The 19,765-nt window shown below is 36.7% G+C and overlaps 3 protein-coding genes and 1 non-coding gene across 4 annotated transcripts; 1 reads left to right on the top strand and 3 right to left on the bottom strand.

Annotated features, from left to right (window-relative positions):
* Positions 1-1,004: 1,004 nt before the first annotated feature.
* Positions 1,005-1,077, bottom strand: Trnar-acg (transfer RNA arginine (anticodon ACG)). The gene has a single exon. It is a non-coding gene; the product is annotated as a tRNA-Arg (tRNA).
* A 620-nt stretch (positions 1,078-1,697) lies between these two features.
* On the bottom strand, positions 1,698-3,885 carry LOC110379807 (cytochrome P450 6B1). Its single transcript, XM_021339611.3, has 2 exons — positions 2,525-3,885; positions 1,698-1,864 (listed from the first exon to the last, which is right to left on the bottom strand). Exons 1-2 carry the CDS (start codon positions 3,867-3,869, stop codon positions 1,698-1,700), a joined length of 1,512 nt encoding a protein of 503 aa, XP_021195286.3. The 5' UTR covers positions 3,870-3,885.
* A 7,379-nt stretch (positions 3,886-11,264) lies between these two features.
* LOC110379800 (multiple coagulation factor deficiency protein 2 homolog) lies at positions 11,265-14,949 on the top strand. The gene is made up of 5 exons (XM_021339603.3): positions 11,265-11,399; positions 13,532-13,688; positions 14,165-14,300; positions 14,508-14,598; positions 14,680-14,949. The coding sequence occupies exons 1-5, from the start codon at positions 11,387-11,389 to the stop codon at positions 14,811-14,813; spliced, it is 531 nt and encodes a 176-aa protein (XP_021195278.2). The 5' UTR covers positions 11,265-11,386; the 3' UTR covers positions 14,814-14,949.
* Positions 14,950-15,025: 76 nt separating this feature from the next.
* On the bottom strand, positions 15,026-18,211 carry LOC110379801 (uncharacterized). The gene is made up of 4 exons (XM_049844499.2): positions 17,553-18,211; positions 17,030-17,156; positions 15,923-16,103; positions 15,026-15,515 (listed from the first exon to the last, which is right to left on the bottom strand). Exons 1-4 carry the CDS (start codon positions 18,123-18,125, stop codon positions 15,404-15,406), a joined length of 993 nt encoding a protein of 330 aa, XP_049700456.2. The 5' UTR covers positions 18,126-18,211; the 3' UTR covers positions 15,026-15,403.
* Positions 18,212-19,765: the final 1,554 nt, after the last annotated feature.

Genomic DNA, 19,765 nt, shown 5'->3' with positions numbered 1-19,765 from the left:
GTTGGCGGAAGGCAAAGCAAAATAGAATTCATCTTACACTAAAGAGAACTTTTCGGGGAGTAAGCAGGGGAGAAGTGAAACGTCTTAGAACTTTATTAGTAGTTTTAATTGATTCCCCGCTCCTTGAAGTAAAACGGGAGCTTTGGCTAAGTTCGTGTAAAGTCGTGTAGGTTCGTGTGGGTAGGTTCGAGTGTATATCTAAAGGTTTGTGTATGTCCTATGTTAAGTGTACCTATATGAAAAGTAAAGTTTTGTCTGTAGTATATTAGTTTAATTAGTTTATTGTCTGGGTTTTAAATAAATATATGAATTATGGGATACTAGGTTGTCTCACTTGTCATAATTTTAATGTTGGGTTACATGTTTTTTTGGTTACAAGTCTATAATGTGTCATGAATAAAGTGCTTTATAAGTGGACTACTCTTAAACCTGTTATTCCGTTTATGAAGTACTTTCCCGCCAGCCAATAGTTTCACCTATGGCTCGTAGGATCTTCTTCACTCACTCGGATAAAAGTATCGAGTCTTCCTCTATGAAATGGGTATCTAACACTGAATTTTGGAATCCTCAGATAAGCATTTTCAAGCAAACAAACTCTTCAGCTTAATAAAAAAAAAACACCTCTTTTTGTGTATTGCTCCTGGTTCATCATCATCATCAGCATTTTCATCGTTCGAATGCTGGGCACCGGCCTCCTCTCACACAAAAAAGGAATGAGCGCCAATCACCACGCATGCTCAATGCGAGTAGGTGATTTCAGACATTATAGTCCAGGTTTCTCGAGCTGTTTCCCTTCCTAATCAGTAGTCACTGTCCAAGATAAACTTAGAAAGTACATTCAAACTTAGAAAAGTTGCAAGTACCAAACTTCCCTGATCTGGAATCGAACCACACATACTTGATACGTTTCAGTTCATTAGTATCTTAACTCTAATATCGTAATGTGATTGATAACCAAATATAATACAGGTAAAAAGAAAAAAATAATAATAAAGTATTATCCGCGACCCTGCCAGGATTCGAACCTGGAATCTTCTGATCCGTAGTCAGACGCGTTATCCGTTGCGCCACAGGGCCAGATGAATGGCTACACAAAATAGATTATTTTATACTTACCACACAATATTTTTTTATACTGTGTCTATTAGAAGAAGGAAAATTAAAGAACATAAAATATAGGTCTTTGTTTAATTATTTTATCTTCAATTGTTTTTAAGCGCAGGAATATCTCCCGACCAAATTGTAAATATTACATACCGTACTTTTTACTACCAAACTACGGTTTTTACTATTATTCGTGTTTCATTCATAGCCTATAAATATTGATACATACCTATTGAAAATAACTATCTACTGACAACACATAATTATTTTCAAAACTACCTAACTAAATAAATTGTATCATGTTCCATAACCTAACATACAACAAAATTATCGAAAGACTAATAACTCAAGTCTGGCGTTTGCTCAATCAATTTATGGACGTCATAATATTGTCAAACAATTTTGGTAGGTAAGGATGTCTTCATCCACTTCTGGGGTTGACTGTACTATCCACGCAATAACACCATCACAAATAAACAAATCAACCCTTAGGGAAACCATACAAGAGAAAGTGTAATAGAAAAACATGTGTTGATCTCAGAAAATTCATGATAATAAATTAGAAAAATTAAAATAATTTATTTAACTAGAAATTAACTTCTCGGTTCTATGTTGACCCACACTCCTCCAATAGCTGTCGTAGCCAGCTGTCTTTCTGGATCGTATCTTATCGGTTTGCTTTTAGGACAGGGGGATACTTTGAATTTTTGCAGAAATGAAGACATCACCGCTAATAGTAATATCTTCCCGAGTCTAAGACCTGAAATGAAGAAGAGTTAAAAATATTCAGAAAGAGGAAACACATAAGCACTCGTGTGTGTCTTGAAACAAGCATTTATTCCGTTCCGTTTTAATTGTCATAAACAAAACATGAAAATAAAAGTTTCTAACTAGGTAATCTCACTGTAACATCACTGATCACTAGATACGCTTTTTATGGATAAATTCACAGCATTTTATTTTTGTTTTCCTCATAATTATCTTGAAGGAATAAGCTCTGCAGGAATAAATCCAAAGTATATGGAGTACAGAAGCTTCCAATAAAACGCATATGAAAGCATTTTTTTTCAATCACCCAATTTTTCTTCTCAACTCTATAGAGCGGCTAGTTGTACAGGGAAAAGTGGAGGGTACCAGATTGCGCTGGACCGATCAGGTGAAATCCACAGTGGGTAGCTGCGTGTCATACTGCGCCGGAGAGTCTGCTAACAGGGAGAGATGGCGGGAGATCATCAAAAGAGCTGTGTCCGCCTCTAATGTGAACGCCTCTACGTGACCACGACCGCTCTGTCAAAAGCGAATCGACAGAGAAGAAGGATAAGAGAATTTTTCTTACCCGTAAAGGTTTAATAGACATACATTTTTCATACGTGCAGAGCACCAAATAAGCAAAACTAGCAAAATAATAAATTTAACATACCCAAACATGTTCTAGGTCCATCTCCAAAAGGCAAATAAACGTACGGTTCCATTTTAGCTTTGTTTTCGGGAAGAAATCTCTCCGGATCAAACACATAAGGATTTTCGAAGTACTCCGGGTCTCGGTGCAATCCATGAACAGGTATGAAAATGAAGGTGTCTTTATCTACCGTTATATTTGTATCAGGGAATGTATATTTAGAAGAACACTTTCGATCAATGCAATGCGGAGTGGGGTGTAGTCTCATTGTCTCATCCAGTGTCATTTCCAAATATTTCATTTCATTCAAAGCTTCTAGTGTGAGTGGCCCGTCATGTTTCTCAAGAACTGTCATGATTTCTTCATAGCATTTGTTTTGTATGTGTGGGTTGTGTGCTAGTTCGTGTACCATGAACGAAAGGACACCAGATGTTGACTCATATGTCGCCAGACAATAGGTCAAGCACTGCTGTATAACATCGTCATCATCTATATCTGGTACTTCCCGACCATGTTTGATTTTGCAGTTTTCTTTCAAGTCCACCAAAGCATCAATGAATATTGGACTCTCGGTTTTATTCCCTCTAGGCTGATAGATCAACGATGTAACAAATTTTCGGAACGCATTGTACAATCTTTTTTCGAATTCGCGTTTTATTAGAGGCACAATCAGTTGTACCACATGTGGACATATGAATGAAGAGGCGTGAAGCAACGAAGCTTGCAGTTGGGGATTCAGTACTTTATTGATAGCATCTTGAAACTCGTTATTACTATTGAATACTTCCAGCTCCACACCAAACACAATATTTCCAATAATTTCTGTCATACATTTACTCATGAGGTCACGAATTTCATGTTCAATATTGTTGCTAATTAAATAATCCACGTATTGCACATATTTGTCCGTACCTTTTTGAATATATGGCACCATTCTGACCAACTTGGATTTGGCAAAACTCGGTGATAGACTTGTTCTCATGGCGTGCCACCGTGCGCCTCCATTCATAATGAACAAGCTTCTATCAAACATACGCAATGGGCTCTCCAAACATCTGTCGCGAAAATTATCATAGTCTCTTATTAACACACATTTGATATAGTAAGGATCTCTTATTATAAGAACCGGCCGTATTCCCTTGTATATTCCAATGAACTTTTCGTTTGGATACTGATCATATAATCTCTTCAAAAAATCTCCTTCAGATTCTTGTCGGAACATAACAGTTTTGTAGTTTCCCACAAATGGATATGGTTTTGGTCCAACAACTCCTCTGATTTTCCAATAGGAGTAAACTCTCCACATGTATTGAAAATAAATAATTAAAAATATAATAATCACAATAAATAAAACCTGCACAATCATTGCAACTACTTTCACTCACACAAATATATAAAGTACGCAAAGTTTTATGTTTCCGAACAGATTAAATAATTTCAGTATTTGGGTTCCTTACACCTAGTTCTAAATAATGTCATTTGTTTTTTTTACATCAATACTTTCATAATGTATTAATACCGAGTGTTAGTACATAGCGACCAGATATGACAGGTATTACTAATTACGGAATGTATGATTAGGCTCCGCTTAAAATATAATCTTTTTGACCATCCAATGTAGTACAATGCTGGTGTATAAGAACTACGTATGTCGTGCTTCCAACATAAATCATTATTTTTTTGACAAACGGAACCCAATGTGTAATTGATTTTAGTTAGATACGTAAAATGTATATTACAGTTACGTCATATTGTGTCAATTACCTATAGATAATTAGTTACAGGAATCATAAATTACAGTTACAGGCATCATTAATAAATAATAATAAAATAGTAGTATTTTTTTTATTTATAATACACAAATCGTGATCCATGTCACGTTATTAACATAAAGTAAGCTGTAAAAAATGTAAACTGCAAATTATTGTAAGTATAATATTTAGATAGCTAGATAAATGGTGTAATATAGACAAATATTTCTAAAAGTAGAAATCATCTTCTAAGATATGGTAGACGCCTTCAGGACAGGTAAAACTAGTGTACCTATCTACGAATCCTAACAAATTACAGGCCACCCTAGTTTTAAGCATCTTGCATCTACAAATCTAGAAAACAAAAATTAAGACAAAATCCAACAAATTATTTGAAAAATTGCGACATTTGTTGTGACCATGTGTCGGCCCGCCCAGACCCGCCCCCGCTCTTAGAGTAATACCATGTCATAAATGCTACAAAGCAGTACTTCGTCGAGGGTTGAGGGAGACTGCAGTAACAAATTGCACAGCTTTCATGTCCACTTATGAGTGACACGAGGCATTTATTCTTGGATTTTCATGTAAACACGCTTTTATTTGGTCGATCTGTATGTAACTACATATGTAATGGAATCTAAGATTATCTACTTATTTATCTAACCATTTTCTGAGGATCGTAGCGTTAGGAAAATTGGCAGCTTTGGTATGTCGTTCTAATGGCAGTATAATAATATGGTACCTACTGTCGAACTGATTTGATGATGGAGCCAGAAGATATGAACTGGAACTTGATAATGGAACATCGTATCATAGCAGTGTTCGTACTTGGTAGAAAAGTCTTGCAAACAACTTTGATCACGATAGTTTACTTTTTTGCGTTTATTTATAAAAGTGTGTTTTTCTAGTGCTTTCTAAACTATTCAGGTCGTCCTTCAAAAATCCTTTACAAAAAAAATATGTTTTTTTTATTATTACTTATGTATTATGAAACTTTTAAATCAGAACCCGGCTATGAAAACACTGTCCCCGTTTTGTGGTCGATGTATTACGATTTCATGGAAAAATGGTAGAACCTTTTCTATGTAGCTAAACAGGCTGCATACATTGCATAATCATCAATCAAATAGAAATCAAGTGCGACCTTAGTACATTTGGCAGATGTCCAATGAAGCAGTTTCCTCAAGCCTCTGAATTAATGACAAAAAAAAAAATACACAGCAAATATAAATCCCAGCAACGCGAACTCAATTTTGTCCGTTCATTTAACGCTAATAAAAATCATCGGCTCGCAATATTTTATATCGGAATACTGGGAATATAGTGGAATAAATTCCGGCTGGTTGACGGCGACGTGTCGCTTCCTGAAGCTCGGCAGCCGCGGTTTCCGCAACCGTGTCCGACGGCGAGCGACCGTGCCCACTCGCCTTTATATCTAGAGGAGGTTGGGTTACATGCATGGGTGCATTCGGTCACGAAGAGAAATCCTACGTGTGTTAGTAAAATTCAGTCTAGTTTGATGTGGTCAGTTGGTAATTTGGGAAAACTGAAGAATTGTCAATTTAAATGTTCAAATAGGCAATTCAATATTAACGAGTTTGTGCTAGCATTCTTAGAAGTTCAGAAGATCTCAATCGAATTTAAAGACATCAACCAATTTACCTCACATCAGTTTTGCAGTGAGGGCACGCGCGTAAATACGACCCCGATTTTACTTGAGCTAACACTAGCCGGGCGACAGGTGGGAGGGGGGGGGGACGGTGCGTGGCGGCTCTACTCAAGTCGGGGAGGGAGGAGTAATTGCTCGAGATGATGTTTAATAAGTTTTTAATGGCTGTGACGGTGCGGACCCCGCCGTTTAACCATGCCCGAATACATCAATTTTTAGAACCAGCTTTAAAAGACCCCCCTACCTCCCCTCTACTTGCTATGCCACGGGCGACGACAGGGGGAGAAAGGGCAGTGCCACAGACCAATTTACAGTAGACACACGATTTATCTGCCGTTTCAAGAAACGTTTCAATTTTACTTTATAATGTACCCCTTACCCTTTAACTTTTCGATTTGTCTTCTCCAAATTATTGACGCTTGTGTTTTATGTAAGATTGGAATTTATGGGGACAGATATTTTTTTCATATTTCTGAATTATTTGTATAAAATGCACCTGTATCTACTCTTCAGAATCAACACTATTTCCTTATTTATAATAAGCAATCAAAGGTTTTAACAAAATGTTGTTATACATTTATGGGGCGCCCTTTTATTACGAAGGGACTGAATTTACCAACGACTGAGTGTAGGCGACCCTTGAAAGGGGTGCCTTCACCTGCCCTGGAACCTCGAGTGCAAAAAGAGACAGAAACATCGTGTGTAAAGCTCTTGAAAGCATAGGTACCCTTTTCGGTCGCCACGAAACGTTTGAGAGGTAATTTTATAATTCATCCTTTTTGGACCATTTTCACTGATTAATAATTAATTTAACGATCCAGATTTGTTAGGCAGGTCACTTAGGGTAATGAATTATTTCCGTCGAGCGAATTTATTTCACAACGTTTACTGTGCTTGCTGAAATAAAGAGGCGGACCATTCACATACCGTGTATTAGGTGTTATTGTTCTGCAATAAAAAATGACAAGTAACTATTATGCTAATTGTGGTTTTGTTTTGTTACATAAAAAGTGGGTGTTAAAAAAGTCATTGAATGCGAACAAGTCAATTGTTTGCAAAAATATTTTGACAGCAAAATTCTAAGTTACCCCGCTGTCAAAATTGCCGCCTAATTTGGTGCGCGCGCTCGTTTACGCCCACTGTTATTTTGAAATTAGAACTCTTAACTTTTTTATTGTAGCCACGTGGCTTGGTCTATGCCATTGTGCTTGGTTTCTTTTTTTAATACTGCTTTGCTGGTGTGTTTTGTTTGTTTTCATTGGAGTTAGTAAGTAGATCCTTTGCATTAATTTCAATAGAAAAGTTACTAATGTCTAATATTCATACTTTCAGGAGTTATTTAGTTACTTAGTGATTCAGATTTATTTTGCGCGATTTAAGTAAACTATACGTATCCAAATTACAATAAAATGGTGTAATTACTTACCTTACTACGCACTTTGTGTAAAGCTTTTAATACTTTTAGTAGAAAAACAAGAAAACCTACTATCCTACCGTACCTAATCAAGTTAATCCTTATTCGACGGAATGTGTTCTTCCATGTTCGATTTTTGTAGTAGTTAGTACAGTCGAGTACAGTAGTATTACAACATCTTCAATCTTGCTAGTTTGTGAGATATAGAAATGATGTTCGGGACTCGTAAGGTTCAGGATCTGTTAGTCAGTTCTACATAATTATTAGAAAATTGCTTTTAGGTATATTTGAATCCACATAAATATGTTATAAATCAAAATTTAACTGGAAACGTACATGTTCTATGTTAGTAAAAAAATTCAGCAAACTGTCTCATAAAAAATATGAAACACCCCAAAAAGAAAACAAGCCAAACTCTTAAACGAAAAAACACAACCAAAATTTTCGAGTAGAGTTTTATGGAAACTCAAACGGCGACCTGGCTGGTGCGGAATATTTTTATTTGTTTTTAGTTATTTTTTCGCGGCAAAACGGCTCCATATTCGTTTTAGTCGTCGGTAGTACAGGGACGACGTCAAACGAACGCGCGGCAGTCTTAAAAGCTCACCAATTACGGGCTAAAAGCACCTTCGGGCCAAGCTAGCTTGGTGCTCGCGTGGTTACGCTCCCTCATCAATTTTGTACGTAGTACTCTCGCAAGTTAAAAACTTTACAATCTAGATACACAAAAATCATGAGTGATCTGTGTGTGAGAGTTTCTTAGAATTCAGGTTGAGGGTTTGCCTTTTTGAATGGTGGAACGAACTACGTTGGCTTTGCTAAAAAGATTATGTACTTATTACGTGATCTTAGATCTTGTTCAGTTCCTAATAGACAAAACTACTTAGGTACGTACCTCTGTAAATAAAATGAAAGAAAATGTATTCAGCCAAATATAATAGACACCTTCCATATGAATGCACAGCTGAAACATTAAAAAGCGAAATGAATAGAACGATGCTATTAATATGATTCAAATTTTGGCTTCATCTAAAATCTAATAGAACATATCAAAGGTTGAAAATTAAAAATAGTTTTGTAATCTACTCCAGTACCCTCTTAGTTTGTGGTAATAACTATTTAGGCAATATACTGTAATACTTTTAAATTCACCGCGAAGCATTTATAAATAAAGTATAAATCTTATAACAGTATTTTCTGTTTTACATGCCTGTGTAAATCAGTATATCTCAAGTTTTATAAAACCGTTTACGTTGCATTATTATCTTCACATACAGGTAAGTGGCGTGGTAAATGTCTCGACATTTTTCAACATTTAATAAACGTGGAAAAATGTTCTATCATTTTCGTGTTGTCGAGCACTTTACTGCTAACACTTAGCTACATTTATGTCCAGATTTTATTCCTCTCTATTTTTAGATACCTTCGTGTGTTGTTACATCATAATAAATAATACATCGAGGTGCATTTTTCTCTTTACATGTACTCACAAAATTCAGTATAAATAATCGGATTTACAAATCAAATCATCTCTCTCAATGTTACTAGAAAATATTTTTCTTTCGCATCTCTAATTGTATTAGACGACGCTTGGTTCGCATTCTATGTAAAATTTATATTTATGTATTTCACGAGTCAAAGAATTTCCTTATATCTGCTTAAGCAAATTACGTGGGGTATTTTTCTCAAGAACATTTTCAGGGCACGTGTACCGTATTCATGTTGTTTTCCTCGGGAAGAGGCTTAAAACAAAAAGATGGCGAATCCGAGAGCCACAAGCAAACCTTAAAAACTTTCCGACATGAAAGTTTAAAAGTGATCCGGGTAGGGGGTCGAGTGGGGCGGCCGGTTGCCTAGCAACGCCGCCCACTCCCGCCCTACGCCGCAAATCTCCGTTTGATACAGAAAACCGAAAATTTATTGTTCCTAACATACAGATTTATGATTCATTTGGGGCATGTTTTACTTAAATACCAAATATTGTATGTAAGACTTTTACTGGAGTAAATTGAAGCTTTCAGGTAAGCATACATATTTACAGGTTAAATGTTTGGTGAAATTGAGGACGACAGAGATGTTTTACAGTTCACAAATTTTATTATTTTGTGACGCGTTGGCGGTATTTGAATTCAATGTCGAACCGATCCCTCGAGAGGTATCGCTCCTGAAACATGAATAGATTTATAGGTTTTTAGGGAAAAACGTTCAATTTTGTCAATGGTTATTACAATTTTTTTGGCTGGATATATTAGGTTCAAAGTACATTTACAATCCTTGATCAATTATATCATATTGTTTGTGAATATGATGATCTATCTCAAGGGAAATTTCCATTGTATAATATAGATTTGAAAATCCATTTATAAATATTTTTTTTTTTATAATCCCCACTAAACTGCCAACAAGACACTAATTCGTCTCAATTTACGTCACACACGCTCGAGACAAAAGGAACGCAGCGAGAGAAGTCAATTAGCATGCAAATGTAAGAAAACGACCATTAGGGAGCCTTCGGTACCGAGGACACGAAGCCAGCTCATGTATTGATCATACAATCCCTCACACGCTTACATACGCCCGTCTCTTTTTAACTTCCCACAACAGATCGCTATAAACATAAACATTTTCATACTGAAAAGCCTTCTATTGACATAACCACCAATCCATTTCATACCCTAACCCTTTTGACATAAGATCCAATTTGAAACAAGCTACTGGATTGGTTCTTAAGACGTTCAGCTGGTTACGAAAAGCCTTGTTGTGCCAGCAAATTCTGTTCCTATCTTTAAAGGAATAAAGATCTATTTCAAAGTGGAGTTAAGAGAAAATGAATCGTATATAGAAATTTCAAAGGTTATTATTGACGGATGTTGAGACGAGCCGAGTTTTCAGTTGTTGACAAGTATGTGGATATGTGTGTGTGTGTGTGGCTAAGATAGAGGGTTGTAAACACCGTGATGAGTTGCGGATTTTACATGTACATACATACTTACTTAGATATTGTTAACTGTTTAGATGTAGGGCGATGCGTATCTAGGTTTGTGCCTGTACAATAACGGTAGGAGACGTATTCTCTTTAAATGAGTGATAAAATTTTCTTGTAATGTTTGTTTAGCAGTTCACATTATAGCATAAACAATCTGAGAAAAAGGAGATGGAAAACTTTTACTATATAAAACATCCGTAGATAGTGGCCCACTTTGGCCTGTCGTATAGATTTGTTTAAGAACAATTGATTTGGGTTCAGCATCTCCCTGCAATTTGTCACCAAATGAATGAGGAGTCATATAATTCTTTAATGCCAAATGAATTGCATACCTTTGTCGTATAATTTATTAACCGACTGCCAAGAGGAAGAGAAGAAGAGAGACATATTTTTTTACATTGCCCAAACAAAGCACCGTCTTTATATGTAGATTTGGTGAGATTTCTTGCTTTCGTTTTTGTAAGGTGGATTTTTGTATGCAACTGTAACCATGATATTTTAGATCCTTTGAAAAAAAATTTGTTCAACCAGTTTTATTGAAAAATAAAATCAATTTATCGCGTGTAGTATAAAGTTTATGAAATCAGCTCTTTGACATTAAATTCCAAAGTGTTAGAATAAAAAAAATAATGGAAAGATATGATTCCACTCCAGACCGTATCCTCTACTCTACATTTATAACCTATTCCACAAATTCAATTACATTCCGAGATTATCATTCTACAATCTACAGTCACTACGATAAGTGAAAAATAAAAGCATGTTACTATTTCACTCCCTACAACAGGTCCTCATGCTGCCATCTAGCGGAGGGTGATCAAAACAACCATTCCTTCTAAAATGAGGCTTGACATGCGCTAAATGGTTTTACAAACCAAGCAAAAATAGCCCTTCTGTCTTAGAAAGTAAAGTGTTTGTTAGCTTGCCTCCTTTGCGCGTGCGCTGTTAAATTGATTTCTAATGTCAACCCTTGACAGATGCCTGAACTGTGTCGGTAGAAAACAGTGATGTTATTTTGTTTTTAAACACGAAAACAAGTGAGAATCTGAGTGATGCAACAGACATGAGAGTAGAGGGTAAGAACTTGACTATATTTATTAAGTTTTCAAAGGAAATGAATAACGTGACGACGAGCGTTTCTTAGAGATCTTAGAGATAACCTATAAACTAGGTACTGAAGATGTTAGGTATAGTGACTTCCATAGAGATTTCCTAACCTACAAACTGATATTACTGCTTAGCTTAGCATAGTAGAAACATCATAGTAGAAACGCTTTATATGTGTAAAAAATATCTTAGAATAGACAAATCTCAACAAAATTGAATCATAAAAATCTGCTCATATTTAACTGAAGACAAAATCTTTTAATAAGCTCACTAAACCACCCTAAGATCTCTATCTCAAAAACCACTTCATTATAGCATTATTCGGCATTGTAGTAACCAAACCAAAATGTAACCAAGGCTTAGAGCCAAATAGAGGAGTCTGTGACCCGTGGCGACGGATCCATTGTAATCGCATGGGATTAGGGTGTTATCAGACGATAATATGGCAGGACGGAGTTCAGATCTGTGACACACCGGCTGTTTGAATTGTGAATGTTTTACGAGCCTTGTTGAACGCAGGTTGAGGGTTGCTGGATTTTTTAGGAATGCGTCTTAAAGAAAAAGCTGTTTTGCAAGTGCCTCTTTTGGTGTTCATAATATTGCTTGATTCAGAAATTGCAATCTGATAATCGCCTATCCAAGAGTCAATAAAGGGTGATTTTTTGGAGTAACCTTAAAATATTAGGATTCATGTAGCAACTTCGGACGATACTAGAGCATGTAAGTAGCATGTATTGCTCTTTCTTCCTCTGCCAGCCCTCGAATCATTTTGAATGGGAGAAGTTTTCTATTCTTCACCCCAGTATGTCAGATCACCCATAGCAGAGCGCTTGCCGCGGACACCCCGACATATGGACGGCGCACTTGTCGCAGCGAGCGCATAATTTGTCCCCTATTACGGCTTTATACTGCTCTATAATAAAGTGGGGTCCGATTAAAGGCCAGTCTCGTCTTTCTCTATACCAACTGTTCCGAAATCGAGGGGCCAAAATAAATTATGCATTCGATACATTGAAAGTTCTTTGTAATATATTTTTTATCTAAAGGGTGACGGCACCTGTCTCTTTTTGTTTTAATGGATTTTTGTAAGAGGATCAAGTTGGTATGTTTCTGGGCCAGAAGAAAATTGGAGCATTTTTTTATTTGATTTCAAACGGACAACTATAAAACATTTTACCTTTTAATAAAAAGAAGATATTATGAACCTATTGAAGATAAAGTATCTACAATTATCGCGACAATACAAACTGACGTAATTATATGGCTATGTGGTATATTCCATTTCTTGATTAATAAAAATATCAAGAAGCTCTTAAACAGAATTAATATTCATTGAAATGTCATAAAAAATATCTTAACCAGCTAGCTTCTTTACCTTTTGATCGAAACCCTTCCAAGTGAGACATACCTACTTAAAGTAACAATAACATGCTACCGAATTAAAAAACACGCAAATTACAATACAGCTAATTTAAAACACAAATCGCAGCAAAATATTCAATTTGACGTGCTTTTGACTAGGCGATGACAAATGTAATGGGCAGGACTCTTGTGAAATGAGGTGTGAATATTGGGTCCCCGCGGGACGTCCACAGACCGCATGGGGTGCAAGGCGACCCCAGCTGCCGCACCCTTTATGTTGCGAACTACAATGCAGTGCAAATTAAAGACAGGTATTAAGTACTGTTGGGTCTGTGATTGTTGTAATATTTGTCACTGTTATTTGACGGTTGATGCTCCAAATTCGTGGCGCGTGTCAATTGTTAGGATTTACGGAGGTGGATCTTTGACTGGAGACACGCGTGTGTAGGTTTTTTGTTGGTAATTATATTATTGATAGACCTTCTTTCGTTTTGATACTACCTATTTATTATAAGTCAACGTTTGCTAGAGTTGTTTGCCATATCGTCCACACTAACTTGGCAGGTATTGTTACAGCAGGTATTGCTAAAATTTATCTGTAGGCAGCCTTTTGAAAATTGTGACTTCATCTTGTTGTAATGTGCCTAGTTAAGAAGCCGTCTACCATCCTAAGAGTGGTTGGTTCTTTAGCTGACCTTTCTTTTGAAACTTTTCTATACGAGTTCCATTCAACTTGCAGCATGTCTAATACTAATGCTGAACGCGATGTCGTGGGGCATGCGTCGCGGGCCGCATCACCCGCACGGGCAGACCCCGGTTGATCAGAGCCACCACCATTACAAGCCACGGGGCTCGGAGTCACTGACTGGAGACGCGCAACTATTGCACGATACCAAGTAAGTGATACCGATATTACGTTAATTTCTAGTTATGCATCTTGTCAATACTTTGACTAACGACAATCCATCATTACCAGTTAGTCAAAGTACAAAGGCGCTCAGATATTCCCAAAACATAATTGGGTTTCTCAGCGTCTTTAAGAGTATGCAAAGCGGTGTTTGAAGTGGGTATAGAGTGCGAATATACTTCATCCACAATCTTGTGTACAGATTGCACAGTGACCTCCAGTAAGATAGGCCAAAATATTGCCAGGAAACCATGATGAAACTGTTATAATTTTGAATTATTTCATTGGTACACCTCCATTGTTTAATCTCAAAGACTATAAGAGCAATTGCACGATTCTCTTACTTGTTGCATCGCATAAAATAAATGATTACAATAGAGGTGACGTTACGGTCTGCGGCGTGGAACGTTAAGTTGTTAGCAAATATTAATCTGATACTGTATTTAATTAATGAGGTTGTTACAGACATATAGAAGAAGATACACAAGTCCTCACAGCTGAGGCGCTGTCGAAGATGACGCCTGAAGAACTGGAGTTCCATTACTTCTCAGCGCACGATTTCGATAAGAATTCCATGTTGGACGGCCTAGAGTTGTTAAAGGTGAAATGAATATTAAATTAGCGTTTTAAAATCCCTGACATTTTTGACCGATTTAATTGAAATTGATTTCCCAAAAGCAAATAAGATGATGAAATTTTAAATTATGTAAGACAAAAAAAAAAACTACTTTTTTATTTGTAGGAGGAGTGGAAAAATTAATATGTAACTAGGTCCTCAATGTTTATATTTATCTTATTTACATTTCAGGCTGTATACCATACAATAGAGCATGAAGCTCCAGACCCGGATGCGGATTCATCTATTGAGCCTGAAGCCAATGATTTAGATGCTTATATCGGTAAGGAACGTCCACCAATAGCAACCACATAATGTAATAAAAGGGAGAATCCTATACTAATATTTAATGATGTTCTTTCAGCTCTGGTGGATCGTACTCTAGAATCAGATGATAAGGATGGCGACGGTTATGTTTCCTACGCAGAATATCGTGCAGCTCGTGCCAACAATCCTTCGGAACGCACTCCCAGGGTTCTGGCTGCTAATACTCCTTAGTTCTTAAAGCAGAAGTTGAGGAGCAAGGATGGGTACAAATAGTTTTTTGTTTTTCGCAAGTATCTTAAGGAGATTAGTTAAGAATGACGGACCTATGACTTGAAACGATTTGTAATGTTGACTGATTTGGGTTAGTAATAGGTATATGTTAGAAAAGGAGTATATGAGTTTTGGGTTTGGGATCTCAAGAGACACATCGAGAATGACAAATACATCATTTCAATAAGTTTAATATTGTGTAAATAAACTTGTTTCAAATTAAATTTTCTGACATTGAATCCCCTTTTAATTCGATCGCATTTAAGTTATTTACTACTAATAAAAGTACGACTACACCTTAAAATAATATGCTTAACTTACAAATTACCATGATTAAAATACTTCATACAAATCTCCATTAATTCCAAAGAAGAAAAGATTTTATATATTTAGTTGACTCAGGCTCACACCACAGTATTTTTTACAGTAACGGCTTAACCTATTTGCGAAAGTGATTCCGCCATTTTTCTTATGATTTCTTATTTATCTCAAAAAGGCTCTTGATATTATTTATTCTCTAAAAGCTTATTTATTTTTCACTAGTTCGTTGTCTATTGTCCACATTTGTATCGTGTCTCGCAGTTCATGCCTCCCTCCCCCCATTCAGCAGCCTGCTTGATGCCCATCGATACTTCGGCGTATGGTTCCAGATCTACACTGTCTCTGCAATTCAATAAAACAGTTGTAAGACCCAGGTGCATCATTTAACTAACAAAAAATAACGATAATATCTATATATGATAACCAAACCATAACCAGCCATGTATGCCGCCCATTGATCAAAACGGCGATTTGACATCTCAGAATGGTTTTGTTACCATCAAAGCTAAATTCTAGTAAGAGTAGAGTTTGTAAAAAGTAGGTATATCCTTTCCTTTTTGTTATTTAATTCCTTGGAAGGCTTTTACCAGTCATGTTGTTGCAATTAATTATATTATTTCAACAAATTATTTCGTAACCAATAAGAAGTGGCAAGACATGAATTTGAACTATCTTCCTTAAATCCATAAATCTCTTTGTTCACTTTCACTGCATTATTCAACCATGTCTCAAATATAATTTGCACGTACCCCTGTACTATCCTAGCGCCTTGCAGCAGCAGCTCAGCTCCCGAGGAGTATAGCCCAGCCTGTTGGGGCTTCTGACATGACAGCAGGTACAGACAGCCGTAGTCTTTCTTCTGCTGGCCAGCCAAGTAACTCAGGTATAGCAGAATCTCGTCTTCAGTGATGTAGGACGCGTTTTTGTTGTCTGTGTGATAAGTGATAAATATTAGTATGAACACATTGCGCGTCAAAATGTTCACAATATTAAGGTACTTCAAAAAACTCTTCGCTTGTTCATAGGTACCTATATTGCATTATTGACGCCTCTGGAGATCTAAATACATATGTATACTTTTTTCTACTTTAACTACATACATCTCTGAGTCACACATCAAGCCACAAAAAAAATGGTCTTTAATGGAGATGGCAATAATCTTCATATCATGTTATTTACTTATAAATAGGAGTATTACCCATCTATTCAATAGAAAACATAATTAAAAATGACCACCATATACGGGCCCAAATTGGCTTTCATCCGAAACTACAGAAAATACTTTTTGGGTAAGCCAGATATTTAAAAATAAAAGTTTAGAGTGACACTGTCCATTAGCTAATAAAATTCGCTAGTCATTTGGCGGCTGGGTCTATAGATAATCCTTTGGCAATGGGATTACGTGGCGGACAGGGCAAACCCATCGTCCATCGGTATTGGATTATGGACCTGGTCAGTTTGTTTGTCTCGCACCCTTGAAAGGTGAACGGCAGATGGGTAGGTAACCTCCTATTGATTTATGATTTCCTGGTCGCCTGGTGTCCGTTATAGGGTCCATTTGAAGTATATTATTTGTTGGTGTTTAACTAATTGTATGATTTCATTATTGCCAAACATCTTTTTTTTGCGTTATTGCTTGTGTTTGTTACTTTGGTTTATTGTAAGACAAATATTTCAGTATTCTAATAAAATAGTAATTGAGAAGCCAGGCTGTTCAAAAACTGCAAATTACATAAAAAACCTGAATGCATAGAATACTAACTACGAGTATAACTCGGCACACAATTATAACAACATATAACTTCTACATTATAATTATAACTACTCATAACTGTTATGTATTAAGTGTCACTTACCGTCAAGACTTCTTCCGTAGTCATGATGTCCGCCTTTCCATGCTCCCGCGCCGAAGAAGCCCGCCGCTAAGATCAACGCCTTCAGCACGATTAAGATCACCAGGTTGGTCAGGTTTAAGCTTAAAACCTGTAAGTGTAAAAGGATCGATTTTAAATAATTAGACCACTTTTTTATGTACTCATGTTTCATGGGATCTGTTGATTCGGCGATGTTGCTAATTATAGAATGATGTGTTTGCAAAGAAAAACGTCATAATCTAGTTACAAATCAGGAGTCGAATTTACTACCAACTTGATGGATGATTAGATAACGGTAGAGGGACTGCTGATTTTAGACAAAACAATTCAAAGAAACGATAAGATATTGTCATGGTCACTTTCATAGGAGCTTTTTATTTAAGGGTTCGATGACGTCACTCTCCAATGACTCACATTGCAACTATTTAAAAATTGACAACAAAAAGCAAAATTACTCATGCAATAAAAGCGTGCAGCTTTACAGAGATGTGTAGTAAGTACAAACCTGGGAGGCGCAGTCAAAACCAACCTGACTGCTGCCTGTGGACCTGGCAATGAAGTCCCTTGCTATGCTAGTCACCACCTGCCCTCCCGTGCCACTGAGGAAGCTTCCAGCCGCATCCATGAACGATGCCCTTCCGTACTGCGCTGTGTCATTACCGTAGTCAAATCTTGCTATCGACTCTTCTGGTTGCTCATCCTTAAAAACCACCGGAGGTTTTTCACGAGGGAGTAACGCGTTTGTGTCGTAACCCTTTTTCGGGTACATTTTTTTCGCGTACTGTGGTGATGAGTAAGCACCCGTGTGCTCCGCGGACGCTAGGACAGCAGTTAGGGATAGTAAGAAGTAGATTGCAACCATTTTGCTCGGTGGTTGTGAAGCGACTGGGAACAGGTAGTGTCCACAATGGCGTATGATAGTTTGAAGTGGTCTGTACGTGTTCCGTTGTTTTATCTCTTCCCGGCTTCTTTTGTTTGCACGCACGATGACATCTCCTAATGGTCCTATTGTTGTGGGCTTTAGTGGCGAAATGGTATTTTTTATTCGAACAAATCGAATGAATGCGTATACTTGCATTTATGTAAGTTGAGTTGTGATGTATTGTTTACATTGAAATGTAGATAGTGTCGAAATAATTGGATGATTAATTGGAATGTTTTAGTTATTTAAAGGCCCATAAAGATTTAGCTTCTGTATTTACGTAACTATATAATAGTAAACTGAGGCGTCTATCTTATAAAGTTGTTTTACCCAAGTTGTTCATTCAATGAGTGCTGTTCGTGTTCTGTTCTGTGAATTGCCTTAAGTCCAGTTACCCTGCCAATGTTATGTGTTACTATTTTTTTCAATATAGAGCAAAAATAAAATCTACGTATCTTACAGTCATTGCTGCAGTTTTATAATTTTATGAAATTATTTGACCCTAAATTTTAAAACTTCACTTTCCACGATGTAGACACAATAGTTAAGGAATCGGTGTGTATCACATATGACTCATGGGACAGGGAAGTTATTAAGACCTTATAGGAAGATAAACCAAACTCCAAAGACCTCAATACCCCAAAAGTAGGCGACAATGTTAAAGTTAGTGGAACATTTGTTTACCTCGGCGAGTGTCTGTTCCGAAGTGCAAACATTTGGGGCGACAGATGTAATTGTGCCATAACAATACATCACGACGATGGTGACGATGCTATTGACGTAAGTTTACGAGGAAACTGATGGAATTCCGTCATCGAAAAGTTACGTATGGTGACGTGATAGGCAGACCGCGGATTTAAGGGCCTTGTATAGGAAGGTAATATAACAATTATATAGAGCAAAGCTATAGACAGGAAGGAGCTGTCCCGTGTCGGTGTGTGTTGTTTATCTTCGTGGCATTATAACATATGTATATGTAAGTCTACCTTTTCGATTCCAAGACATGTTTTTTTCTCCATGATATGCTTTGATTACGAGGTTTATATTTATACCAGGTACCTAATAAAAGCAGTGTTGGATGTTCAGTTAGTGAGGAAGGCTTTTTATCCATATGCGTATAGTAGTTGCTACGAAATACGGGCGTTGGCGCGCTTTTTTTAACTTATAACTTGAAACTGATAAGCTTGTCTGAGTCACTTCTTTGTCCATTGGACAATCCCTGGAACTACTGATATAATACCAGAAAAATATTTTACCGTTAAAAGGACATTCATTGTTGGCTTTCGCTACTAAAATTTTGCAAAAATGTTTTCATTTGCGGCAAAATCTTCCTTGGCAATACGTCGACGGAGATGACTAGGTATAGAAAATAAGAAATGATCATGCTACAATACATACACGTAAGTATGGACAAGGAAAGTAAAATTTTCCGTCTGGTTAACTTTATTGATGACACGCTTTCAATGATAGTAAGTGAACTGAGCATAACAAAGCAAACCCAGTAGCAATTTGTGAATACATTCCTGTTTAGTCAATTGAAAACAAAGTATGTAAGTAGTGAAAAAGTATTCAATGCAATCTTACGAAAACTGAAAGTAGTGATAGGTGACTATTTGTCTGTGGTCAAAGGTAATAAACAGAAAATGAGGCGTTTATTACTATAATTTAACTACGAGTATTAAAATCTTCTGTCTGTCTGTAGTACTTTGACGGCAAATCTTTCGAGTCGATAAAAATCGATTGACATTATATTTGGAGGAGAATTAGGAAGTGGTCAGCACCAATGGATAATAATA

Source organism: Helicoverpa armigera, chromosome 16 (assembly GCF_030705265.1).
Source record: "Helicoverpa armigera isolate CAAS_96S chromosome 16, ASM3070526v1, whole genome shotgun sequence".
Lineage (NCBI taxonomy): Eukaryota > Metazoa > Arthropoda > Insecta > Lepidoptera > Noctuidae > Helicoverpa > Helicoverpa armigera.
This window is presented reverse-complemented; position numbering and strand designations above follow the sequence as displayed.

Coding starts and splice junctions, on each gene's coding strand:
- LOC110379807 (XM_021339611.3), bottom strand. CDS start 3,869: ATGATTGTGCAGGTTTTATTTATTGTGATTATTATATTTTTAATTATT. Junction 1,865..2,524: donor TGGACCTAGAACATGTTTGG/GTATGTTAAATT, acceptor TCTTCATTTCAG/GTCTTAGACTCGGGAAGATA.
- LOC110379800 (XM_021339603.3), top strand. Junction 13,689..14,164: donor CAACTATTGCACGATACCAA/GTAAGTGATACC, acceptor AGGTTGTTACAG/ACATATAGAAGAAGATACAC. Junction 14,301..14,507: donor ACGGCCTAGAGTTGTTAAAG/GTGAAATGAATA, acceptor TTTACATTTCAG/GCTGTATACCATACAATAGA.
- LOC110379801 (XM_049844499.2), bottom strand. CDS start 18,125: ATGCAAGTATACGCATTCATTCGATTTGTTCGAATAAAAAATACCATT. Junction 17,157..17,552: donor GTTTTGACTGCGCCTCCCAG/GTTTGTACTTAC, acceptor TTACACTTACAG/GTTTTAAGCTTAAACCTGAC. Junction 16,104..17,029: donor CTACGGAAGAAGTCTTGACG/GTAAGTGACACT, acceptor CTTATCACACAG/ACAACAAAAACGCGTCCTAC.